Source organism: Exophiala xenobiotica (genome assembly GCF_000835505.1).
Source record: "Exophiala xenobiotica strain CBS 118157 unplaced genomic scaffold supercont1.7, whole genome shotgun sequence".
Classification (NCBI taxonomy): Eukaryota; Fungi; Ascomycota; class Eurotiomycetes; order Chaetothyriales; family Herpotrichiellaceae; genus Exophiala; species Exophiala xenobiotica.
Window position 1 is genome coordinate 692367 of NW_013562488.1, and position 18276 is coordinate 710642.

The window sequence follows — 18276 nt, forward strand, 5'->3', positions numbered from 1 at the left end:
ACGTCGCCTTTCCTTTAGCCAGAGATGCTGCGTCAGCAGAACGATGGCGATAGGCTTACTTTCGTGGTTAATATTGTAGTACAAGTGATTTAACTGTTGATGCTAGTACTAATGTAGCTAAACGGCATTTAGTCCCTCCTCTAACTTCAGCACCCATCTTCTCTTCGCATCTTCCTGCTTGATCGCGACAATTGTAAGAATTACTGGTACCATCAAGAAAGCACCAACAAAGTGAAGTGAAACTGCGCAACTACTTGTCTCACAGGGGTCTTTTTTTCTGAGATTTCAAGCATGCGCTGAAGGTCGTGGCCGCCGCATCGATGGTACTGGCAATAACACGTCCAAAGAACACACGTTTCACCCTGTGTATCGCCGCCTCCGCAACATGTCGTGGCCGAGTTTGTGCATCACACCTCCTTGTTCTGACACGGTCAAGGGGCTATCCCAGCCGCATATGCCAAAAAAGGCTTTCAGAGTCTACGCTACGAAGGCACCTCTGGGCGTGTTGTGGCGCGCTTCTCGGGCAGAAGTCACAAAGCGGTCCACGGAAAGTGTGAGTAGGAGCCTTCGTTCGACCCATTACGGGCCGGCAAAACTATCATGAGCCTTCTTTAGCAGGTCCAAGTCAAAGCCGATGCGTGGCCCGAAAGCACGGCTCAGCCGGAAGGTGACCGTTTCACCATGAAATCGCCACCTTCAAGAGTCATCGAGATAAGAACGACCAAGGGCTGGACTCAGAACCTCACGAGTCGGGCATGCGAAGGCTGCAAGTCTGCTCGTCGTCGTCCACCTGGAATGCCCATGTGGGGAACCTGTTAGGCCCGACATCCATGTCCAGAGTCACCTGGACTGTCGCAGTGTTGAGGTCAATGCAGGGTCCGGATGTGGCTCTTGACGGCGCCCCTAGCTGTCTACAATGATACCTCTGCATCTCCCCATGGCCAACTCTGGCAGCAGAAGCGTGCATGACAGGATGTCGCGATGCCTGCAGTATTGCACGGACTACATCGGCCTTGGTGCCTGACGTCTGTCCAAGTCAAGCTTGTATACGGTATTAAAGATAAAGGAGCCGAAACTATGGGCGTCACTCTCGAAGCCACTCGCCACGGTTAATCGATCTACCTTTATACAAAGAAGCCGGCCGCCAAAGAGGCCTGGCGAGCATGCCAAAGAGGACGCCACGATTGCGGCACTAGGACAGAGAATTCTCACCAGAGCATCATCGATCCTCAATCTCTCTACAAGATTTATGCGACTACTGCAAGGCAATCTGATAAGGACGTCGCCTTTCTGTGAAGAGGTCTGTTGTTGCCGAGCGTGGTTATTTCCGGGCATCTCGATGTACCTCTAACCTATCTGTATCCTGGGAGCTTCTGTTATACAACCGGCTTCGTGTCTGGATAATTATTTACCCATCAAATCAGACATCCTGACGGCCGAAGAGCCCCAGCCACATGGGCTTGAATCTTCAAAGTATGATTCTGTACGCCAGCAAGTGCAGGACGGTTTCTTTCTAACCAACAAGACCAGTACAAACAGCACTGTTGACTTGTCAATCTGGCTCAATGGCTGCCTAGGATTGTGCAGCGATGGGTCCACTCGTTATGATACTTGCCAGTCTGCAGTGCAAGGCATCAAGGAGCCAGCAGCCGGTAACATTGTATACAGCTGAGCAATATTATACTGCCTCTTGAACTGCTTATCTGCACGCCACGGACAGGCTAGAATATTCAGCCTTGTTTTACGGCTTTCGTTCGGAAGCTCATAATAGAGGGCCCCCCTACTCTGCCCGACAGATGGCCGCAGGGGCTGGTATAAAGATTCGATATCTTAACCTCAAGCAGCCGCCGTTGCTTCTCTTGCGTCCGACCATCCAAGCAAAGGCATGGAAGCATTCGCCACTACAATGCAACCGTGTCGTTGGCGCGGACTGGAGATTTTCTCCAATATCGCCGCTGATCAGCGCAACTACGCTGCTCAATGATCTAGAGCCGCGATACGAGTTCTGCACATCTGTGAACTTGATGTCCAATTACACCCCAAAAGAACCCTCCCACGATGCTCGATTAGATGAGCCAAAGGTGGTTCGTCCTGTTTGATGTTGACGCAAGCTTGAACCTGCTCACCGAAGCGAGGTGCAAGGGCCTCACAGATCTATATCACGAGGCAAGCACTATGGATCTGAAAGATGTCTTGCCACGAAAGTACTCCAGGTTTCTCCAGGTTCTGGTTATTCGTTCAGCCGGTATAGGCCACGTTCTGTACGGAAATGAGGGCAAATAAACCTAGTCATGGTTACAGCGTAAACGTGCGTATCAAGGGAGAAGGCCAAACATTACAAACACTATGGCACTCCTACGAAAACGAGGAGTCGCACGCATTATCTTGTGTTCAAGCATGAAAGACACAAGACAAACCGACGACTTCTCCAATGTCGATCCTGTCAAGCATGCAAGAACGAGGACTGCCTGACGGTGTATGGGAGATTGTTTAAGCGAACAGACCTTCCGTCTCTGTCTTAGACGGGGCAACGGCAGGTGTCCAGCTCAAGGCTACTAAATATTCCAGTGCCAGTCGACGGCCATTCTCTACAACTCCACCCCCGCATCATACTACGTCCGGGAGGTAGATGGGGATCACTCCGCATTGATTCGTCCCCAGGAATTGTCAGAAGTGGCTAACTTTGACACAATGCATTCCTCGGCAGGGTTAAGCCTGGGATCGGCTGGCTGGGCCAAAGGCTTCCCTAGGGACTAGCAGGCATGCCCTGTCCTTCTCCCCCAAAGGCCAGGTCGATATACCACTAAAGGCAGGTCTCCGGCAGCCACTTCCACGTGCTGCACTTCTGGTTGCTCAGCTCTTTGCATCCTTTTCGTCGATAATTGACAACCTGGAACGCAACACTTGCCGCCATTGACATGATAGGCTCCCTACAATGCCGAGATCAGAGGGGGGATAAACCTGTCTCGCAGCCTCTCCATGCATTGATATTGCTGATCCCATCCCCAGCTTATCTGGAACTGATCTTTCATTCCTATGTGGTATCAAGTGTCCCGCCACTCACTCCGGTCCCTTAAGACTTCCTCTTACTTTTCACTTTACTAGACATCGTTGAGATAAAGCATCATGAAGATTTACGAAAGGATCAAGGACGATATCAGGACAGATGTGACATGGAACCGTGTCGGTCGTCTTGGTAAGCAAGGTATCAGGGCTGCTCCTGCAGCAGGGGCGTTGTACGTCGTCGAGAAATTCCCGATCATCGGGTGGCTTCCTCGATATGACTATCGATGGCTTCTCAACGACGTCGTGGCTGGCTTGACGCTGGCCATCATGCTCATTCCTCAAGGGCTGGCATACGCCAAGATTGCCACCATCCCCGTGCAATATGGCCTCATGTCCTGCTGGCTTCCGGCCATCATCTACATGTTCATGGGCACTTCAAAAGGTAACGTCACTCTATACGCCTGGGTCCACACGCCGCAATTTGCTGACTTATGACCCAGATCTATCGACTGGACCAACTTCCTTGATCGGTCTCCTCACCTCAGATATTGTCAAGGATCTCATCACAGAGGGCTACACAGCGCAGCAAGTATCATCTGCAGTTGCTCTGATGATGGGCGTGTACGGAATGGGCCTCGGATTCCTGAAATTGGGATTCCTCCTGGACTTCATTTCTTATCCAGTGCTCAACGGGTTCATTTCTGCTGCTGCAATCACCATCGGCCTTGGCCAGGTAGCCAATCTTCTTGGTGAGGATAACGTCGGCTCCGGCACCGCACACATCATCCATGATGTCTTCAGCCATTTGGCGACTTGCAACCCACGTGCCGTGGGCGTGGGGTTTGGCAGCATTGTCCTTCTGGTCGGACTTCAGAAGGCGGGAGAAAAATGGGGAAGCAAGTACAAGATCGTCTGGCTTTTGTCCATCACTCGTGCCTTCATGGCACTCGTGTTGTTTACTGGCATCAGCTATGCGGTCAACAAAGGACGGGATTCGGACGATTTCCTGTTCGATGTCAGCAAGGTTAAAGCCATCAGCATTTCATCTCCAAAGCTGCAAAGTTCCACCCTCGTTGGAAAGGTTGCTGGTCGAGCAATTGCTCCATTCATCGCTGCCGCGCTCGAGCATCTGGCCATTGCTCGTGCATTCGGCTTGAGGAACAATTACGTGATCGACGCAAGTCAGGAATTGTGTTACCTGGGCGTGACCAACTTCTTCAACAGCGCTTTCACCGTCATGGGCGTGGGCGGAGCCATGTCCAGAACAGCCGTCAACTCTGGATGCAAGGTCAAGTCACCACTCTCTGGGTTGGTCACAACAGCCTTCATCATCTTGTCGATCTACAAGTTCACAGGAGCGCTTTACTGGGTTCCAAAGGCCACGCTCGCCGCCATTGTCATTACCGCCGTCATTCCCCTGATCGGCACATGGAGAACTTACTACCACTTCTGGAAGACGTCTTTGGCCGACTTTATTGCTTCCATGGTCGCCTTCTGGGTTTCTCTGTTTGTCAGTACGGAAATTGGCATCGCCTCTGCCGTCGGCTTCAACATTGTGTATGTGCTCCTTCGTCAAGTTTTCGCCCGGATCAGAACGATTGGCTCCGACTCGGAATCGGAATTGGCTGCTTCCTTGGATGCCGCGCGAGGCATGCCGGCAAGACTTCCGGCGGATGCCAGAGTTTTCCGCTTCAGCGAGTCGCTCTTCTTCCCCAACGCACTCAGGAACAAGACCAAGGTGCTCGACGTCATTCAGACATATCATGCCGCCGAGTACAGCAGCGCACATGGCGAAGAAGCCGACCGCGTGTGGTCCGTCGAGGGCGAGAGGCGCATTAGGCGTCTCCGCAGGAAGGCCAAGACCAACGGAGAGAACTTGCCACCCATCAAGGTCGTCATTCTGGATTTCACAAAGGTTAATTTTGTTGATGTCAGTGCCGTGACGGCCTTGAAGAACTTCTTTGCCGAATTGATCAAGTATGCCGGCGACCAGGTCGACGTTCGTTTTGTGGGTATGTCCGACAGTGTCCGCGAGAGGTTCGAACGGGCTGGGTGGAGGTTCGAGGAGGGAGGCACGCCGAACGAGCCGTTCAGCACGACCTCGATAGGCATGTTCAATAGTATCGCCGACGCAGTCAGGGCTCCGAGACGGAGCATGAGTGATGAGTTTTTGGAGGTCAAGGTGAAGGCGGACGAGGAGGAGCAGAGTGCCACGATCACTCACCGGGAGAAACAGTAGGCCAGATCCTGGGGGCCGCAGTATGATGTATCTAGGGGTTTGTACAGACTTTTGTCAAGTTGTCATGAAGGAGGGCGGTTGTTCTTTGGTTGAGACTCGTTGAATCGAACTTCGAGTTGTTTCTTTATGTGCGTGATGATTGTATGACGGATGGATGACGACGTCGGTGGTGACCAGGGAATGGGCTTTGGATAGGCCAGCTCATGTGGTATGAAGCCTGAAGCATGAAGCCCCAGTGAAATATTGCTTTTTGAATAGGACAAATGGAAATGTAAACAATCTTCAACTTCCACCTCCCTTTGACGGCTTCCGCGCAGACACATCCAGCAGGTACTTCGCAATATCCAGGCCTCGAAGGGGATATACCCTGGCCCTTATAAACACTTCGGGTGTCTTCGGGCTATCCACTTCTCCTACATAGTACTATGGTATATAGAGTACGGAGGTACATGCCGGGTGAAACGTTTAGCCGGGGCGTGCATGGCGAGCCTGGCCCGTAATCACCCTTATCATGGCATGGGAATTCTTCATGTATCTCCAAGTCGGCGCCGGGCGTATCGATATAGATATGACATGTGAAGATGAAGGAGACGCACGGCAACAATCAGCTCCCGCACGTGGTAGAGCTGCCTGCTTCGGTTGAACGTCTGAAACGCGAATACATATTCCAGGTTTCAGCTGCCTGTTCCGGCCGGACTTGCAGTGTCCAGTATCCGCGGAATACAGAGTACGGAGGACTCGAGTAGAAGTGCCTGACTCAGGTCCAGGACTTCTACGGAAGAAAGTATATGCGATTGCTGAAATCCTTCAGCCTGTTGGTGCTGTGCCTTGCACTGCGAAGATGTCCTCAAAGGTCCTCAAAGGTCCGGGTCCGGGGACAGGAGTCATGGCTATGTTGATGGCTTTGAGTTTCATGTGTGCACACAGTATATCATTGAGGTCATTCGGACTAAGAGGCACAGAGGCCTTTCATTCAACTCGTCTCTGACTAAGGGCGCCGGATGCTTGCTTTGCGACTAGCTGTATGTAAAAGGAGGATCGCACGCGAGGCGAGGCGAGGCGAGGCTGGGCTTTTCGACGGACGTTGACTCCCTTTTGAAACTCCGTAACCTGCAGAGCAAAAGCCAAGGGACTGGCCATAACCTGGGAAGAGTGTGGCAACCACACCCACCCCATCATACGATGAACAACGTCCTACCCAAGCAGAGACTGGGCTGAACGCTCATGAATGTCATTCCAGCCGAATCGAGCCCTTGCCATGCCAACACAGCCACACCACAGCCAACACCACTTTGATCGCCCCGGCAATCCACAACGGATCCGCGATGTCGCCGCCTTTTGTCAGGAACCCTCCTAGCACGGCGCCCAGCAGCAACGCCACGGCGGAGAGGAACCTACGATTCCGCTTCGAGTTCTGACGCAGAGGGGCCGTAAACAAGGCCGGGTCGAACATCAGGTCGCAATACGTGCTCGTGAGCACGACGGTGGGCAATTCATTGTAAGCCAGCATCCTGCTCATCACGATCTGGCCCGCGGATTGGAACGAGAGCAGACCGAGCGGCAGCAAGACGATGAAGTTCCGCGGGAGCTGGTTGCCCGCGTCGCTCTCGACCACGTCGCTGACCACGAGAAGCGCCGCGGTGAAACACAGGAGCGCTTGAAACAAAAAAGAGCTGCTCATGGTGCTGCGCCGGAGAGGACCCAGGTACCGCGCCGCACGGCTGAAGAAGTACGTGCCCACGCTGAAGGAGAGGATGGCCGTGCCGGATTTGACCCAGCGGTAGGGTTGGGAGAGCGGTTGTCCGGACATGCCGAGCCCGACGTAGACGGTGTTTCCTGCGCAGTGAGGAAGAGAGTCAGTTTAGCAGTTTAACACAGGGACTGCCAGAAGGCCAAACGGTGGATGGCGTGGCGGTGGGTGTGGGTGGTTGGTAAAGAGAGACAGAGAGCAAAACTTAAAAGGAATGGGAGGATACGGAGTAAGGTAAAGGCTGAGACTGACCAGTTTGCATGCTCACGAAGCAGGACCAGACGTTGAACACGGCGCTGTCGACGAGCCCGGATATGAAGCATGTCACGAGCAGGATGAGGTCGGCCCAGGACTCGTCGACGTCGGCGGAGAGGTGGTCTTTCCAGCTTGACATGCGGGATTTCTTGTTCTTGCGAAGAGCCTCGACTGAGTCGTCGTCCATGGTCGGGATGTGCGTGATGAGGCTGGTGCTGCTGTTCTTTTGTCGTGGCATGCTGGATACAACTTGATGTCAGCGGCTGTAGAATGAGTAGAGTAGAGAACACAAAATCTTTGTGACTGTGCGACTCGTGGCTTACCAACCATAGCAGGTAATACTGCTTGGGTATCTAGTGCGCTATGTACTCGGCTATCTGTCTTCAGCTCTGCCTTCCCCCCACGGGTCCTCTCCATGAAGCAAGCCTGGAGTACGACTAGTGGGCCTCTGGCGCGGGTAAAATATAAAGCTCGGCCTGGAGGCGGGCTGGGGTCAGGGACATGGCTATGGCATATGCATAGGTCCCAAATACCGAGCTCAGTCTCCGCATCTCGCTGATCTCGCTGGATCGTCCAACTCCACAGATCTCCATGGACGGCAGATACATGAGAAGAGACTCCCATGTGATCAGCATCGAAGCAGAAGCCGGATAAACAATCTAGCCCGATGGGCATGGAGGAGATCCGGAGAGGTTTTCCGTTTCAGCCATAGTTGTGGAGAGGAGCTTGCTGATTCTTGAAATGATGACAGTCATGAAAACCATGTCCATGGATCATTAGCAGGTACACTCGTCGGTGAGAGTCTTCCCACTCGACATGCTCCGAGAAAGAAAGCTCTGTGGAATTCAGGAGGTCGGAGGCATGTTGTTCCAAGCCGAAATCCCATTCTGCTTGAAAGTGTCAGCCTTGCAGCCACAACGGCTGTACTCCAGTAACGGTGTCGTCCATTTAGGTGAGTACGGGTGGCGATGGTCTAGCAACCACTTGACCGACTGGTCGAGGTGGTTAGTTTTCTCTTGAGATGAAGAACGTGGACATTCGGCAATGGCAGTTCCGCCGGGGGCCTCGTACAGTACAATAGCAACTTCAACCTCGGCTTACGGTATCACGTACGTGTCAGCAATTCACAACTTCGGCTGTTGAGAGAAATATCCAATCAACGGGCGTGTATTTGTTGACTCGCTGTATGAGGAGAATAATGAGGTCCGGCAGTGATTGAATATCCTCAACTTCACAATCTGCTAGACGCCCTCGTTTCGAAGGCCCTTGTTCATGTTCACATCAGCGACAACAGCAGACAGTCCCAGAGCATATCCGTCCATGGCCGAGATACCCATCATTGTCGGTGTAGGCGACATTGTCAATCGATCAACGTCGATCGAAAGCGCATTTGAGCCATTACAACTAATCACTGAGTCCATTGCGAAAGCTCTCGAAGATACCGGTCTCGATGGAGAGAAGCAGAAATTATTCCAAGCGGCCATCGACAGTCTCGACGTCGTCAAGACCTGGACTTGGCCATATGATGATTTACCGGGGGATATTGCCCGCAAACTAGGCGTCAATCCACGACACAAGCTCTACACCGACCATGGTGGGAACAAGCCAGCCAAGCTCCTCGACGAGGCAGCAAGAAGAATATCCAAAGGACAAACGAAAGTCGCTATCCTAACGGGCGGAGAGGCTCTAGCATCATGTGAGTACAGTACTTGCCAGCGGTCTTGATCATTCAAGCTTGGGGCTGGCTAACTCGATGCGATGCTTACGTTAGTGACGGCATGTGCTGCGGCGAAACAGCTTCCACCACCCAGCTGGACCCAGACCAAAGAGAATCTGACACAAGTCTTCAAAGCCACTGGCAGAGATCGTGGCACGCGTGAGACAAACCCCTCTCCAAAAGCTTTCGGGCTATGTCAGGAAGTCTTTATTGACAAATGCATTGAACCAGATCTCGGTCAAGTCCAAGGTATCACCGACCCGATCCAGATATACCCGCTCTACGAGAACGGCTTTCGAGCCCATCGTGGTCAGACATTATCCGACAATACCGACGAGTCCGCACAGCTATATGCCGACTTCGCCAAGGTGGCCGAGAAACAGGTGTATGCATGGAACTATGGGAAACCGACGAAGACGAAAGAAGAAATTGCCACGGTCACTAAGCGCAACAGAATGATTTGTTTACCGTGTACGGATAGTACTTTACGATCCTATTCTCGCCCCCGGGCGCTTTTGGTGAATGCTGCATACAGTGCTGATCGCCGTTGATGCTAGATCCGCTCCTGATGAACGCCTTCAACACCGTCAACCTAGCCGCAGCATGTATCCTGACCTCAACGATATACGCTGAACAACTGGGCATACCGAAGACAAAATGGATCTATGCCCTTGGCGGCGCTGGCACACAGGACGCTGACAATTGTGAGACTCCTGCATCGCTCCCAGAATATATGTGTGAAGTATGGTTTGCTTTGCTAACACTTATCTCGCTCGTCAGTCTGGGAACGACCTAATTACTATTCAAGTCCAGCCATTGAGCGATCTCTTGACGCCGGGTTGCAGGTGTCCGGTCTCGACAAGGAGGAGATCGACCTGTATGACTTTTACTCGTAAGTCCGAACCCACCACAGCCGTGCAAGAGTGGTCACGCTCCTGCAAACCAGCCTGCCGAAAGTACAGTACAAGCTAACCATTATTTCTTGACCTGGGTTGTAGGTGCTTCCCCATCGTACCCAAACTTGCAGCCACACATCTCAATCTGCCCATAAATGGCGGGCCCAAACCTCTGACTCTCCTCGGTGGCCTGACCAGCTTCGGTGGAGCGGGCAACAACTACTCGATGCATGTATGTCTGTCTGCAGCTCACCGGCACGGAGATTCGAACACCCACTCTTTTTGGCCCTGCTGGCAACGGGCGTTACATTACTGTGGTACAAAGAACATATCTGACGAAATTTCTACCACAGGCCATCACAGAGATGACGCGGCAACTCCGGCAAGGGAAAGGGCGAAACGGCCTGATCCTCGCAAACGGCGGCTGGGTAACGTACCAGCATGTCATATGTCTCTCGACCATGCGCCGTCGAGGCGGCGCTGCTTACCCGGACAAGGCGCCTTTGCCGGATAGACTCACCGACGTTCCTGTCCCGCCAGTCGATGTCAAGGTCGAGGGTGAGCAAGATGCGGTGATTGAGGTGAGTGCTTGCTGTCCAAGAACCTTAGGGTTAAGCAATTTCGCTCTGCTCGCACACTCCAATGTCTTTGCGCTTCCAGGCCTAACTTAGTTTCGCTCTTCTTGACAACTCCACTCCACTGCCCTTTCTTTACCTTCCACCGTTCCAGGCCCCTAACACTAATCCGCTCGCCTCCCAGACATACACAGTCGAATTCAACCGCGACAACACACCCCGAGAAGCATACATCGTCGGCCGTCTGAAGTATAGTAGTACAAGTCCTAGTACTAGTCCTAGTAAAATGGGACATAGATTCGTCGCAACTGTAACGGCAACGGCAAACGAAAACGAAAACGAAAACGAAGGCGACAAGGAGACACTCATGCAGCTCTCGTCCACCACAGAGGAGCAGATCGGAAAGGTCGGCCGAGTCTGGAACGACGGCAAGAGAAATCGCTTCACGTTCAAGTCCTTCTCAGGCCTGGGAAGGAAGAAATTGCCGGCCTCGCCGGGTACTAAACTATGAATACCACTACGAGTAGTAGTTGCTGGCGAGCGTCGAGGCACGCACGGCACGGCACTCACAGGCTCTCTGCAAAGTGTACTACTAGTACTAGTACAGTGGTCATCGTGCAGGTACAGTACTAATATACAGTAGTACGTACGAGTACCAAAACGCATTGTGCTTGCAACTTTCCTGAGGCAGGCTCCTACTTCGCTGTCACTGACCCTAAGGACACTCTGATGCGCCGACAGCGGTAGTCTTGGGCTCTAAAGTGTGAACGTTCGTGGTGATGAATGGTTCAAGCTACCTCTGTGCCCTCTGTATGACAGGAGGGACCCCAGGTAACCAAGCCAACGAGTGGTTCGCAACAAGGACTCTGGCTAAATGCAGGGATCAGCTACTAAGGAAACAAAACGGGAATGTCTTCAACTCTTAAACTGTCCATGATCATTGATAACATTCTATGATCTATCTCTCATAGGCCTGGTCTATCCTTTCCGCAAAAAAACGGAGGCTCACCTCACCATCTCAAAAGGCGAGACGAGGTACCGCTTCGATATGAACAACAAGGCACCGCATTGCGTTTTGGAACCCCAAACTCCGGACTGAATTCACCATGAATGTTCATTAACTCGAAAATCCGTGACAATGTCTGGCATTCATAGGTGGTATGCAATAAGCGCCAGTCTCCTCGTATGCAGTCGAAAAGAATGGGCAAAGTCGTGCTAATCGTCAGATGCTGCGAGTCGTCTACTCGTCCTCATCGGTGAAGACTTCCTCGCCACGCTTGCGTCGGGCCATTCGCTGTAAGAATTGTCAGTATCTACAGTGTGAGCTTCGAGACAGAGGGAATACATACGTCCTTCTTCTTCTTTCTCAACTCAGATGAAGTCAACTTCTTAGCCTTCTTGTTGCCTTCAATCTTGTTGCCCATGGCGTCGAACTTGTCCTCTTCGTCGTCACCCTTGTCGGTCAATCGAGGACCAGCACCTTGTCCTTGGACCCACTATAAAGTCATATCAGTACAGAGCTCACAAGCGGAGGGAACAGTAACACTTACGTTGTGTCCAGAAGGAGTCATCTTTCCGTTCACGACCGACCACACTTCGTTGGTCAAGCTCTCGGTGAACTCAGCGTTGTGAGAGATGATGACGACACCACCCTCGAAAGACTTGAGAGCCTTGGACAGGGCACCAAGGGAGTCACGGTCAAGATAGTTGGTAGGCTCGTCAAGGACGATCAAGTGAGGACGTTGCCATGTGCAAGCAGCAAGCACGACCTTGACACGTTGACCACCCGACAACCCACGCATGCGGGAGTGGGAAATGAGTTCGGCATCCAGACCGAAGTTGGCACCGTGTTGCTCGATTTCACGTCGAACCAGGGGTCGGAATTGACCGCTGGCGAGGGCCTCCTTCTGATCGACATCGGCAACCATCTTCTGATGGGAAGCCATGATCTCAGAACGAGGAATCCAGGCGTTGTCGGCAGTCATCATAGGGATCCACTTCTCGTTCTTCTGGCCAACGTTCTCACCGAGAGCGAACGAACACTCGTATTCGTACGAGTTCTTGAACTTTCTTCGGGCGTGAATGCCAATGACACGTCGCTGGGAGCCTTCAATCTTGTAGATCTTGTCCATGGCTTTCTCATCATCCTCGGTGACGATCTTGTTGGCGCGATCCATGGTCTCACGATCTTCACCAGTCTGGAAACGCCATTGGATGTATTCGGATGGAGTCTTGTCCAAGTGGTTATCGATGTGAGCAAAAGCGTGTTGCTTGATGTAGGCGATACGGATGTTCTCGTGCTGGTAGACTTCACCAGAGGTAGGGATCAATTCACCAGTGAGGACGTTGACGAGAGTCGATTTACCGGCACCGTTGGGACCAATGACGGCAATACGAGAGCCAAGAGAAACCTGGAAGGTGATATCGGAGATTTGAGGCTTGTCGGTACCTGGGTATTGGAAGGACATCTTGTTGACACGGACAATGGCCTTGGCCTTGGTCTTAACACCTTCAAGGAAACCTGGCTCGGGGAACTTGAACTCCATCTCGGAGGCTCCAAGCTCGAAGTAGGATCGAGCAGCTGGGACTCGCTTGGCAAACTCGGTCAGGTTACCACGGTACCGTCGGAGCTTGAAGCGCTCGTAATGGATAACGTGTTGAATGACGTTGTTCAAGAATTTGGAGTCGTGAGAGACGATGATGGATGTGCAAGGAGAGTTGATCAGGTAATCCTCGAGCCACTTCACGTTCTTGACGTCCAAGTGATTGGTAGGCTCGTCGAGGAGCAGGATGTCGGGCGATTCGAACACGGCACGGGCAAGGGCAAGCTTCATCTTCCAGCCACCAGAAAGAGAGGTGATGGGGCCATCGTATTGGGATTCGAGGAAGCCGAACTCGAGAAGCTGCTTTTCAATCTCTTCTCGTGATGTGGTAATGCCGACCTGCTCCAACTTCATCATGGTCCAGCCAATGACGGTAAGTTCGGTGTCGGCAGCATCAAGATCGTGCTCGACGAACACAGTCTTGACTTCATCCTTCTTGGGAAAGCCCTCAACCTGCTCGTTGTTGATGGCACGCATGAGTGTAGATTTGCCGGAACCATTGGGGCCCAGAAGACCGTAGCGCTGACCGCGCTTCAGGCGAAGATGAGTCTGGTTGAGGAGAATCTTAGCACCGTAGGCCAAGTTAAACTGGCAGTTGCAGAGGTCCTCGCCCTCTTCATCATCAGGTTCGCCCTCGGCTTCTTCCTCGGCACCTGGAGAGGCCTTCTTTCTAAGCTGGTCAGCAATCGCTGACGCGTCTTGCTCGCCAACAATGGTCTTAAGGTATTCCTGAGTGTTGGAAACCCAGTCAGGAGCGTCGACGACCTTCTCATCGATCAACTGACCAGCAATAGCCGCAACGTACTCAATGACTGCCTCGGATTTCAAAGCATCCTTGTGCTTTGGCTCCAAAATGGACTTTAGTATGCCCACAACAGTGGAGACCTCACCGGCAGTAGAGACTTTGGGGAAGCTGCCGTCCTCCTTGACAGCACCAACACGCTTGAGGGTGTCAAGACCCTGCTTGGTCTTCTCACGGGCCTCAGGATCGGCCATGTTCTCGTAGTTCTTGGTAAGAGCAGGCATCAGTTTTGGCAGGAAAGCTGCGACAATCTGAGGATCCTCGACCAATTTACACATGTTGTCGACAATCACGGCAGCCTTTCGCTTGATGGCAGTCTCGCGCTCGGCCAGACCACGCTCAAGTAGAGGAACCATGATGGCCAGAGTTGGCTCATGGACGTCGGTGACGAAAGTGGTAGCACCGAGCAAGTGAATAGTCTCGGGGACGTTCTCAGGCTTAGCAACACACTTGATCAGCTCAGGGATAAATTTCTCGATATCCTTGTTTTCGATCAATTTGCAAATCTTCTCCATTGTGCCATAAGCCTTCTTCTTGACTTCGGGCTTGGTGTCCCACATCGACTCGGAAACAATGGGGATAAGAGTAGGAACGAGGAAGGACAATTGAGTGGGCGCAGTTTCAACCAGGGTTTCGATGCAGTCGAGGCCGTTCATCTTCTCGGGCCATTTCTGGGCGGTGATGATGGAGTTTCGGATGTGAGGAAGAGCTGCCTTGACGGCGTTGGGGTTGATGGCTCGGACGATGGCTTGAGATGCGGCCTGCGCAGCGTTCTTGACAGAAGTCATCTTGTCGCCCACGGCAGCAAGAGTGAGCGGGAGGAGGGAAATCAGGTATGGCTCGACGGCTGGAGAAATTGTCGAGTGAGCGGCAATGGCTTTGATGCCATCGACGGCTCGCTCTCTGACAGCCGCATCTTTTTTATTCGCAAGCTGCTTTTTAAAGGTCTCAACAGCCTTCAAGGGCATTGCGTGCTCCTCGATGGGGCCGTTCATGAGGATGGCAAGGTTGTTGGCGGCCGAGTTGATCTCATCCTGAGTTTTTGAGACAGACAGATTTTGCATCATCTGCTCGAGGGTGTGGATGGAGGACTTGGTCTCCTTTGCGGAGGAAACTGGTGTAGAAGTCATGGCGTCGACCGCTGGCATTTCGTGGAAGATCGGTTTTGGCGGTTGGTAGGAGTATTAAATCGGATTGGATTGGGGTGGTTGTGAATTTTTCAGGAGAAGCTGAAAACAGCGGTCTATGGGAAAGGTGTTGCCCACGGACTGCGCTCACACGCAAATCTCGCTCTAGCGGCGTCTATTAGAACAGAGAAAAAAGACGGTGCAAAGGCTCTGTAGATAGAGACAATGCAAAGGAGGAGGAGGATGGTAAGAGAGAAGAGATGAGTGTGAAAGAAAAGAGACAAGTCGATGCAAAGGGCGAAGGCGAATTTTATTAAATTTGAAAGGCCCCAAAAATTTTTCCCTTAGCGTCTCATCGTTTCGACTCTCAGGCTGACCGCTGGACCATCCTCGCTCTCGCCGCCGAACCCAACCCAGGCACGCCCAAGGAACGGTTTCAACCCAGTCAACCAGACCTTTCTTGTCAAATCCCCATCATCTCTATGGCTGCAACGCTCTGGTTCTCGCCCTTTACCAATCAAAATGTCACCGGAATTGGGCTGCCGATCTTTTCTTGTGCTGTTGTCTGGAAGAGCCTGGAGATTCAGCGTGTGAGTTTTCAATAATCGATCATCATCTTCCTTCTATCTCCCTCTTGATGGTTCCGTAGGATCCATCCATGTCACCGTCACCAGCCTTGGGTCAACCAAGACCTGGGCGATTACCCGACCCCCCGGTCATTCTGTAACACTCAATATGCGGGATGGGCGGGAGAACCGTTGATGCTACAGGCTACTTCGGCATGCCTACCACGTCAGATCTAAATCGACATGCACCGTTATCAGCCATTATGTACTTCGCCTCCTTTCCTCCTTCGTTTTCAATTGATCCAGTCTGCCAGCATCGGCCCTCCTCAAGCGTCTTCAACAGTGGCAGGGAAAGAGGCTTTTGCTTCACCATACACATATCCATGGGGAATGTGGGAAAGGAGGGGCAGGTATGTTTTTGTCGCCTAGACAGCAGCTCAGAAAAAAAAAGATTCCGCCACTACTATCGATATCGCCATGATAAGGATGACTTTTTGGCTGCAGGGCACTCGCAGGGCACGGATCAACCTTAGTGTTCGGACGGCCGTGCCGGATGAGGCGGTGTGGTCCTGCTCGTCCTGGACAACCAACCGATAATGGTCGATCTGGTGGGCTTGTGCTGACCACGCACCTTCTGAGTGGTCGTCCATCTATCCCTGGGTTTGTGACATTTGGCCGAAGAATTCGAGAACAAGCGCCGAAGCCCGTTTCGGCCTTTAATAGCTCCGCAGTTGTCCCTCAGAGATCTAGGCTTCACTCATTCTTTGGACGAAGCTCGTGCCATAACATCTACAGCATCCCGTTTGCCTGAGCGAGAGCCTTGCATAACAACAAAGTTCTGAGCAAAGCGGAGATTCTGCTGGAGATGCTTAATCGTCGACGTTATCCCATTGTGCGCTGACATTTCGGCACAGCTCGTCACAACCAGAACTGAGGACCTCCAGACCTGGCATGCCCACACCTCTAACGTCGTCTTGAGGCCCACGAATGGAGAAAGATCTCTCCGAGAATATAATGATACAAGAGCATGCAAGCACCAGCTGAGATTGAAATATATATTGCAAAAACAATAATTTATGAAACAGAATGGGAGCCGGAAAGGGAAAAACGGGTCATCAATGTCGTTCGAAACAACCGCCAGTGGGAGAGCCCGCTCAATGGCGGTGGTGTCGTCGGCGCCTGCTACTATCGCTATCGCTGCTGCTCTCGCTGCTGCTTCTCTTCCTGCTGAGGGATCTCCTAAGTCTTTGGGTTATGCTGCGGCTGCGACTGCGGCTGCGACTGCGTCGGCCTTCACGATAGTCATCATATCCTCCGCCCTGGCTTGCTCGTCGTTCCCGCTTCTTTGCCTTATCCTTCTCATGTTTGTCCTCCAATTTATGTCCGGCATAAGCACCGGCAATAGCCGTGGCGACCGTCACAAGAGGATTGCTATGACCAAGCTCGTGGCCAGCCCCTAGGTTTGTATCAGCACTGAACAGGACCACCTTCGCTGAAGCACTACTTACAGCCACCAATGGCGCCACCGGCAAGTGTTGCACCTAATTCCTTCGCGCCATCGTGATTTCCGTGTTTCTCGCCTCTTCCTCTGGATCCCTCTCTTTCTCTTCGCGAACCCCGCGAACCTCTCGAACCCGGGCGATCGTCATATTCTGAAGGAGGCGCATAGTAAGATGCTTCAGTTCCACGATACTGGCTGGCAGCATACGGGCCGGAATTGCGACGCTGCCGACCGTGCTCGTATTCGGTGCCAGCATATTGGCCTACCTGCATTCCGGATGAACGCGGGGAGTAGTTGTACTGGTCTTCTCGCGGTGGGCGATAGCCATATGAACTCTACAGGGCGTATCAGTCGCAACCCACAAGGAAGAAAAGAGAGTACCCGGCAAAAAGATTCGTACCTGCGGTGCTGGAGAGCTGTAGCCATGACTGCCCTCGTATTGCTGTGGTCTCGGCGGCGGCGGATACGAGTTCTGACCACTACCTGTCCGAGGAGGAGGAGGATATCCGCTGGGGTTGTAGTAATCTGCCATGTTGGACTCTTTGCAGAATGTGATCGATCAGAAAACGAGGACAAGAATGATGGCCTACTGTGGTAGGAAGATACGAGGCAGAACGAGGAAGCATCTACACTTAGCTGCATCCATCTCGCCGTATCATGTGCCTGATGGCTTAGTCATGCTCATGTCGCACAAGGTAAGACGGGGCGCGTCGTTTCGGGCAGCAGCGGGATGACTATCAGACTATCAGACTAGTCGTCAAGCCATGTGAGATGACTTCATCCTTCAGCCACAAGAGATCCTCAAAATCTTAGGCAGATGAGAGAATTCTGTTGACCGGTTACTGTGTAGACGAAGAATTGTCCATGGATTGAGATTCTTGTGAGCCTTTCCAGCCGCGTGGCCGGCGAGTCACGTGGTGAGTGTGAGGCCTCCGACAAAACTCCGTCCACGTGACTCGTCTAACCTACTTCTTTGGTAAGACTGAAGAAAAATTAGTCTTGGCATTTTTCGGCCTTCTCTCGGTCGACCCTTTTTTCTCTCTTCTTCCCGCCATCCACCTACGCAGTACTCTTACGGCATCTTACCATTTGCTCATTGAACCTCACACGGCCTCCTTCATCACTCCCGGAAACTGTTCCGGCATTCTACTGGAGTCCAGTCCTCCACTTTGACCATCAACGTCAATCGGTTTCGGTGCCGACTTTTCCTTCAAATGTACAGACCAGTGCATTCTTAAA

General features: G+C 52.4%; 5 protein-coding genes across 6 annotated transcripts; 2 read left to right on the plus strand and 3 right to left on the minus strand.

The window, feature by feature from the left end:
- Positions 1 to 3126: 3126 nt before the first annotated feature.
- On the plus strand, positions 3127 to 5245 carry PV05_10964 (uncharacterized protein; the record flags this gene model as incomplete). Its single annotated transcript, XM_013454400.1, has 2 exons — positions 3127 to 3448; positions 3507 to 5245. 2 exons carry the CDS (start codon positions 3127 to 3129, stop codon positions 5243 to 5245), a joined length of 2061 nt encoding a protein of 686 aa, XP_013309854.1.
- A 1231-nt stretch (positions 5246 to 6476) lies between these two features.
- PV05_10965 (uncharacterized protein) lies at positions 6477 to 7684 on the minus strand (the record flags this gene model as incomplete). Its single annotated transcript, XM_013454401.1, has 3 exons — positions 7574 to 7684; positions 7248 to 7489; positions 6477 to 7081 (listed from the first exon to the last, which is right to left on the minus strand). The coding sequence occupies exons 2-3, from the start codon at positions 7486 to 7488 to the stop codon at positions 6477 to 6479; spliced, it is 846 nt and encodes a 281-aa protein (XP_013309855.1). The 5' UTR covers position 7489; positions 7574 to 7684.
- An 886-nt stretch (positions 7685 to 8570) lies between these two features.
- Positions 8571 to 11047, plus strand: PV05_10966 (uncharacterized protein; the record flags this gene model as incomplete). Its single annotated transcript, XM_013454402.1, has 8 exons — positions 8571 to 8946; positions 9022 to 9126; positions 9199 to 9438; positions 9525 to 9671; positions 9748 to 9859; positions 9966 to 10095; positions 10217 to 10444; positions 10623 to 11047. 8 exons carry the CDS (start codon positions 8571 to 8573, stop codon positions 10947 to 10949), a joined length of 1665 nt encoding a protein of 554 aa, XP_013309856.1. The 3' UTR covers positions 10950 to 11047.
- A 301-nt stretch (positions 11048 to 11348) lies between these two features.
- On the minus strand, positions 11349 to 15273 carry PV05_10967 (uncharacterized protein). Its single transcript, XM_013454403.1, has 3 exons — positions 11989 to 15273; positions 11788 to 11934; positions 11349 to 11732 (listed from the first exon to the last, which is right to left on the minus strand). The coding sequence occupies exons 1-3, from the start codon at positions 14989 to 14991 to the stop codon at positions 11679 to 11681; spliced, it is 3204 nt and encodes a 1067-aa protein (XP_013309857.1). The 5' UTR covers positions 14992 to 15273; the 3' UTR covers positions 11349 to 11678.
- Positions 15260 to 17882, minus strand: PV05_10968. Of its 2 annotated transcripts, XM_013454405.1 has the most exons (3): positions 17438 to 17882; positions 17045 to 17372; positions 15260 to 16992 (listed from the first exon to the last, which is right to left on the minus strand). In XM_013454405.1, exons 1-3 carry the CDS (start codon positions 17567 to 17569, stop codon positions 16691 to 16693), a joined length of 762 nt encoding a protein of 253 aa, XP_013309859.1. In that variant the 5' UTR covers positions 17570 to 17882; the 3' UTR covers positions 15260 to 16690. The 2 variants fall into 2 exon arrangements, with proteins under 2 accessions (XP_013309859.1, XP_013309858.1); XM_013454404.1 differs by having other exon boundaries at positions 17045 to 17882.
- Between the last annotated feature and the right edge of the window lie 394 nt (positions 17883 to 18276).

What these genes read in the sequence shown, in the direction of transcription:
- PV05_10967 (XM_013454403.1), bottom strand. Translation starts at nt 14,991, where the DNA reads ATGCCAGCGGTCGACGCCATGACTTCTACACCAGTTTCCTCCGCAAAG. An exon ending in TGACTCCTTCTGGACACAAC is followed by an intron (nt 11,935 to 11,988) that starts GTAAGTGTTACT and finishes ATGACTTTATAG; the next exon opens with TGGGTCCAAGGACAAGGTGC. An exon ending in TGAGAAAGAAGAAGAAGGAC is followed by an intron (nt 11,733 to 11,787) that starts GTATGTATTCCC and finishes CAATTCTTACAG; the next exon opens with CGAATGGCCCGACGCAAGCG.
- PV05_10968 (XM_013454405.1), bottom strand. Translation starts at nt 17,569, where the DNA reads ATGGCAGATTACTACAACCCCAGCGGATATCCTCCTCCTCCTCGGACA. An exon ending in ACAGCTCTCCAGCACCGCAG is followed by an intron (nt 17,373 to 17,437) that starts GTACGAATCTTT and finishes TACGCCCTGTAG; the next exon opens with AGTTCATATGGCTATCGCCC. An exon ending in CGGTGGCGCCATTGGTGGCT is followed by an intron (nt 16,993 to 17,044) that starts GTAAGTAGTGCT and finishes ATACAAACCTAG; the next exon opens with GGGCTGGCCACGAGCTTGGT.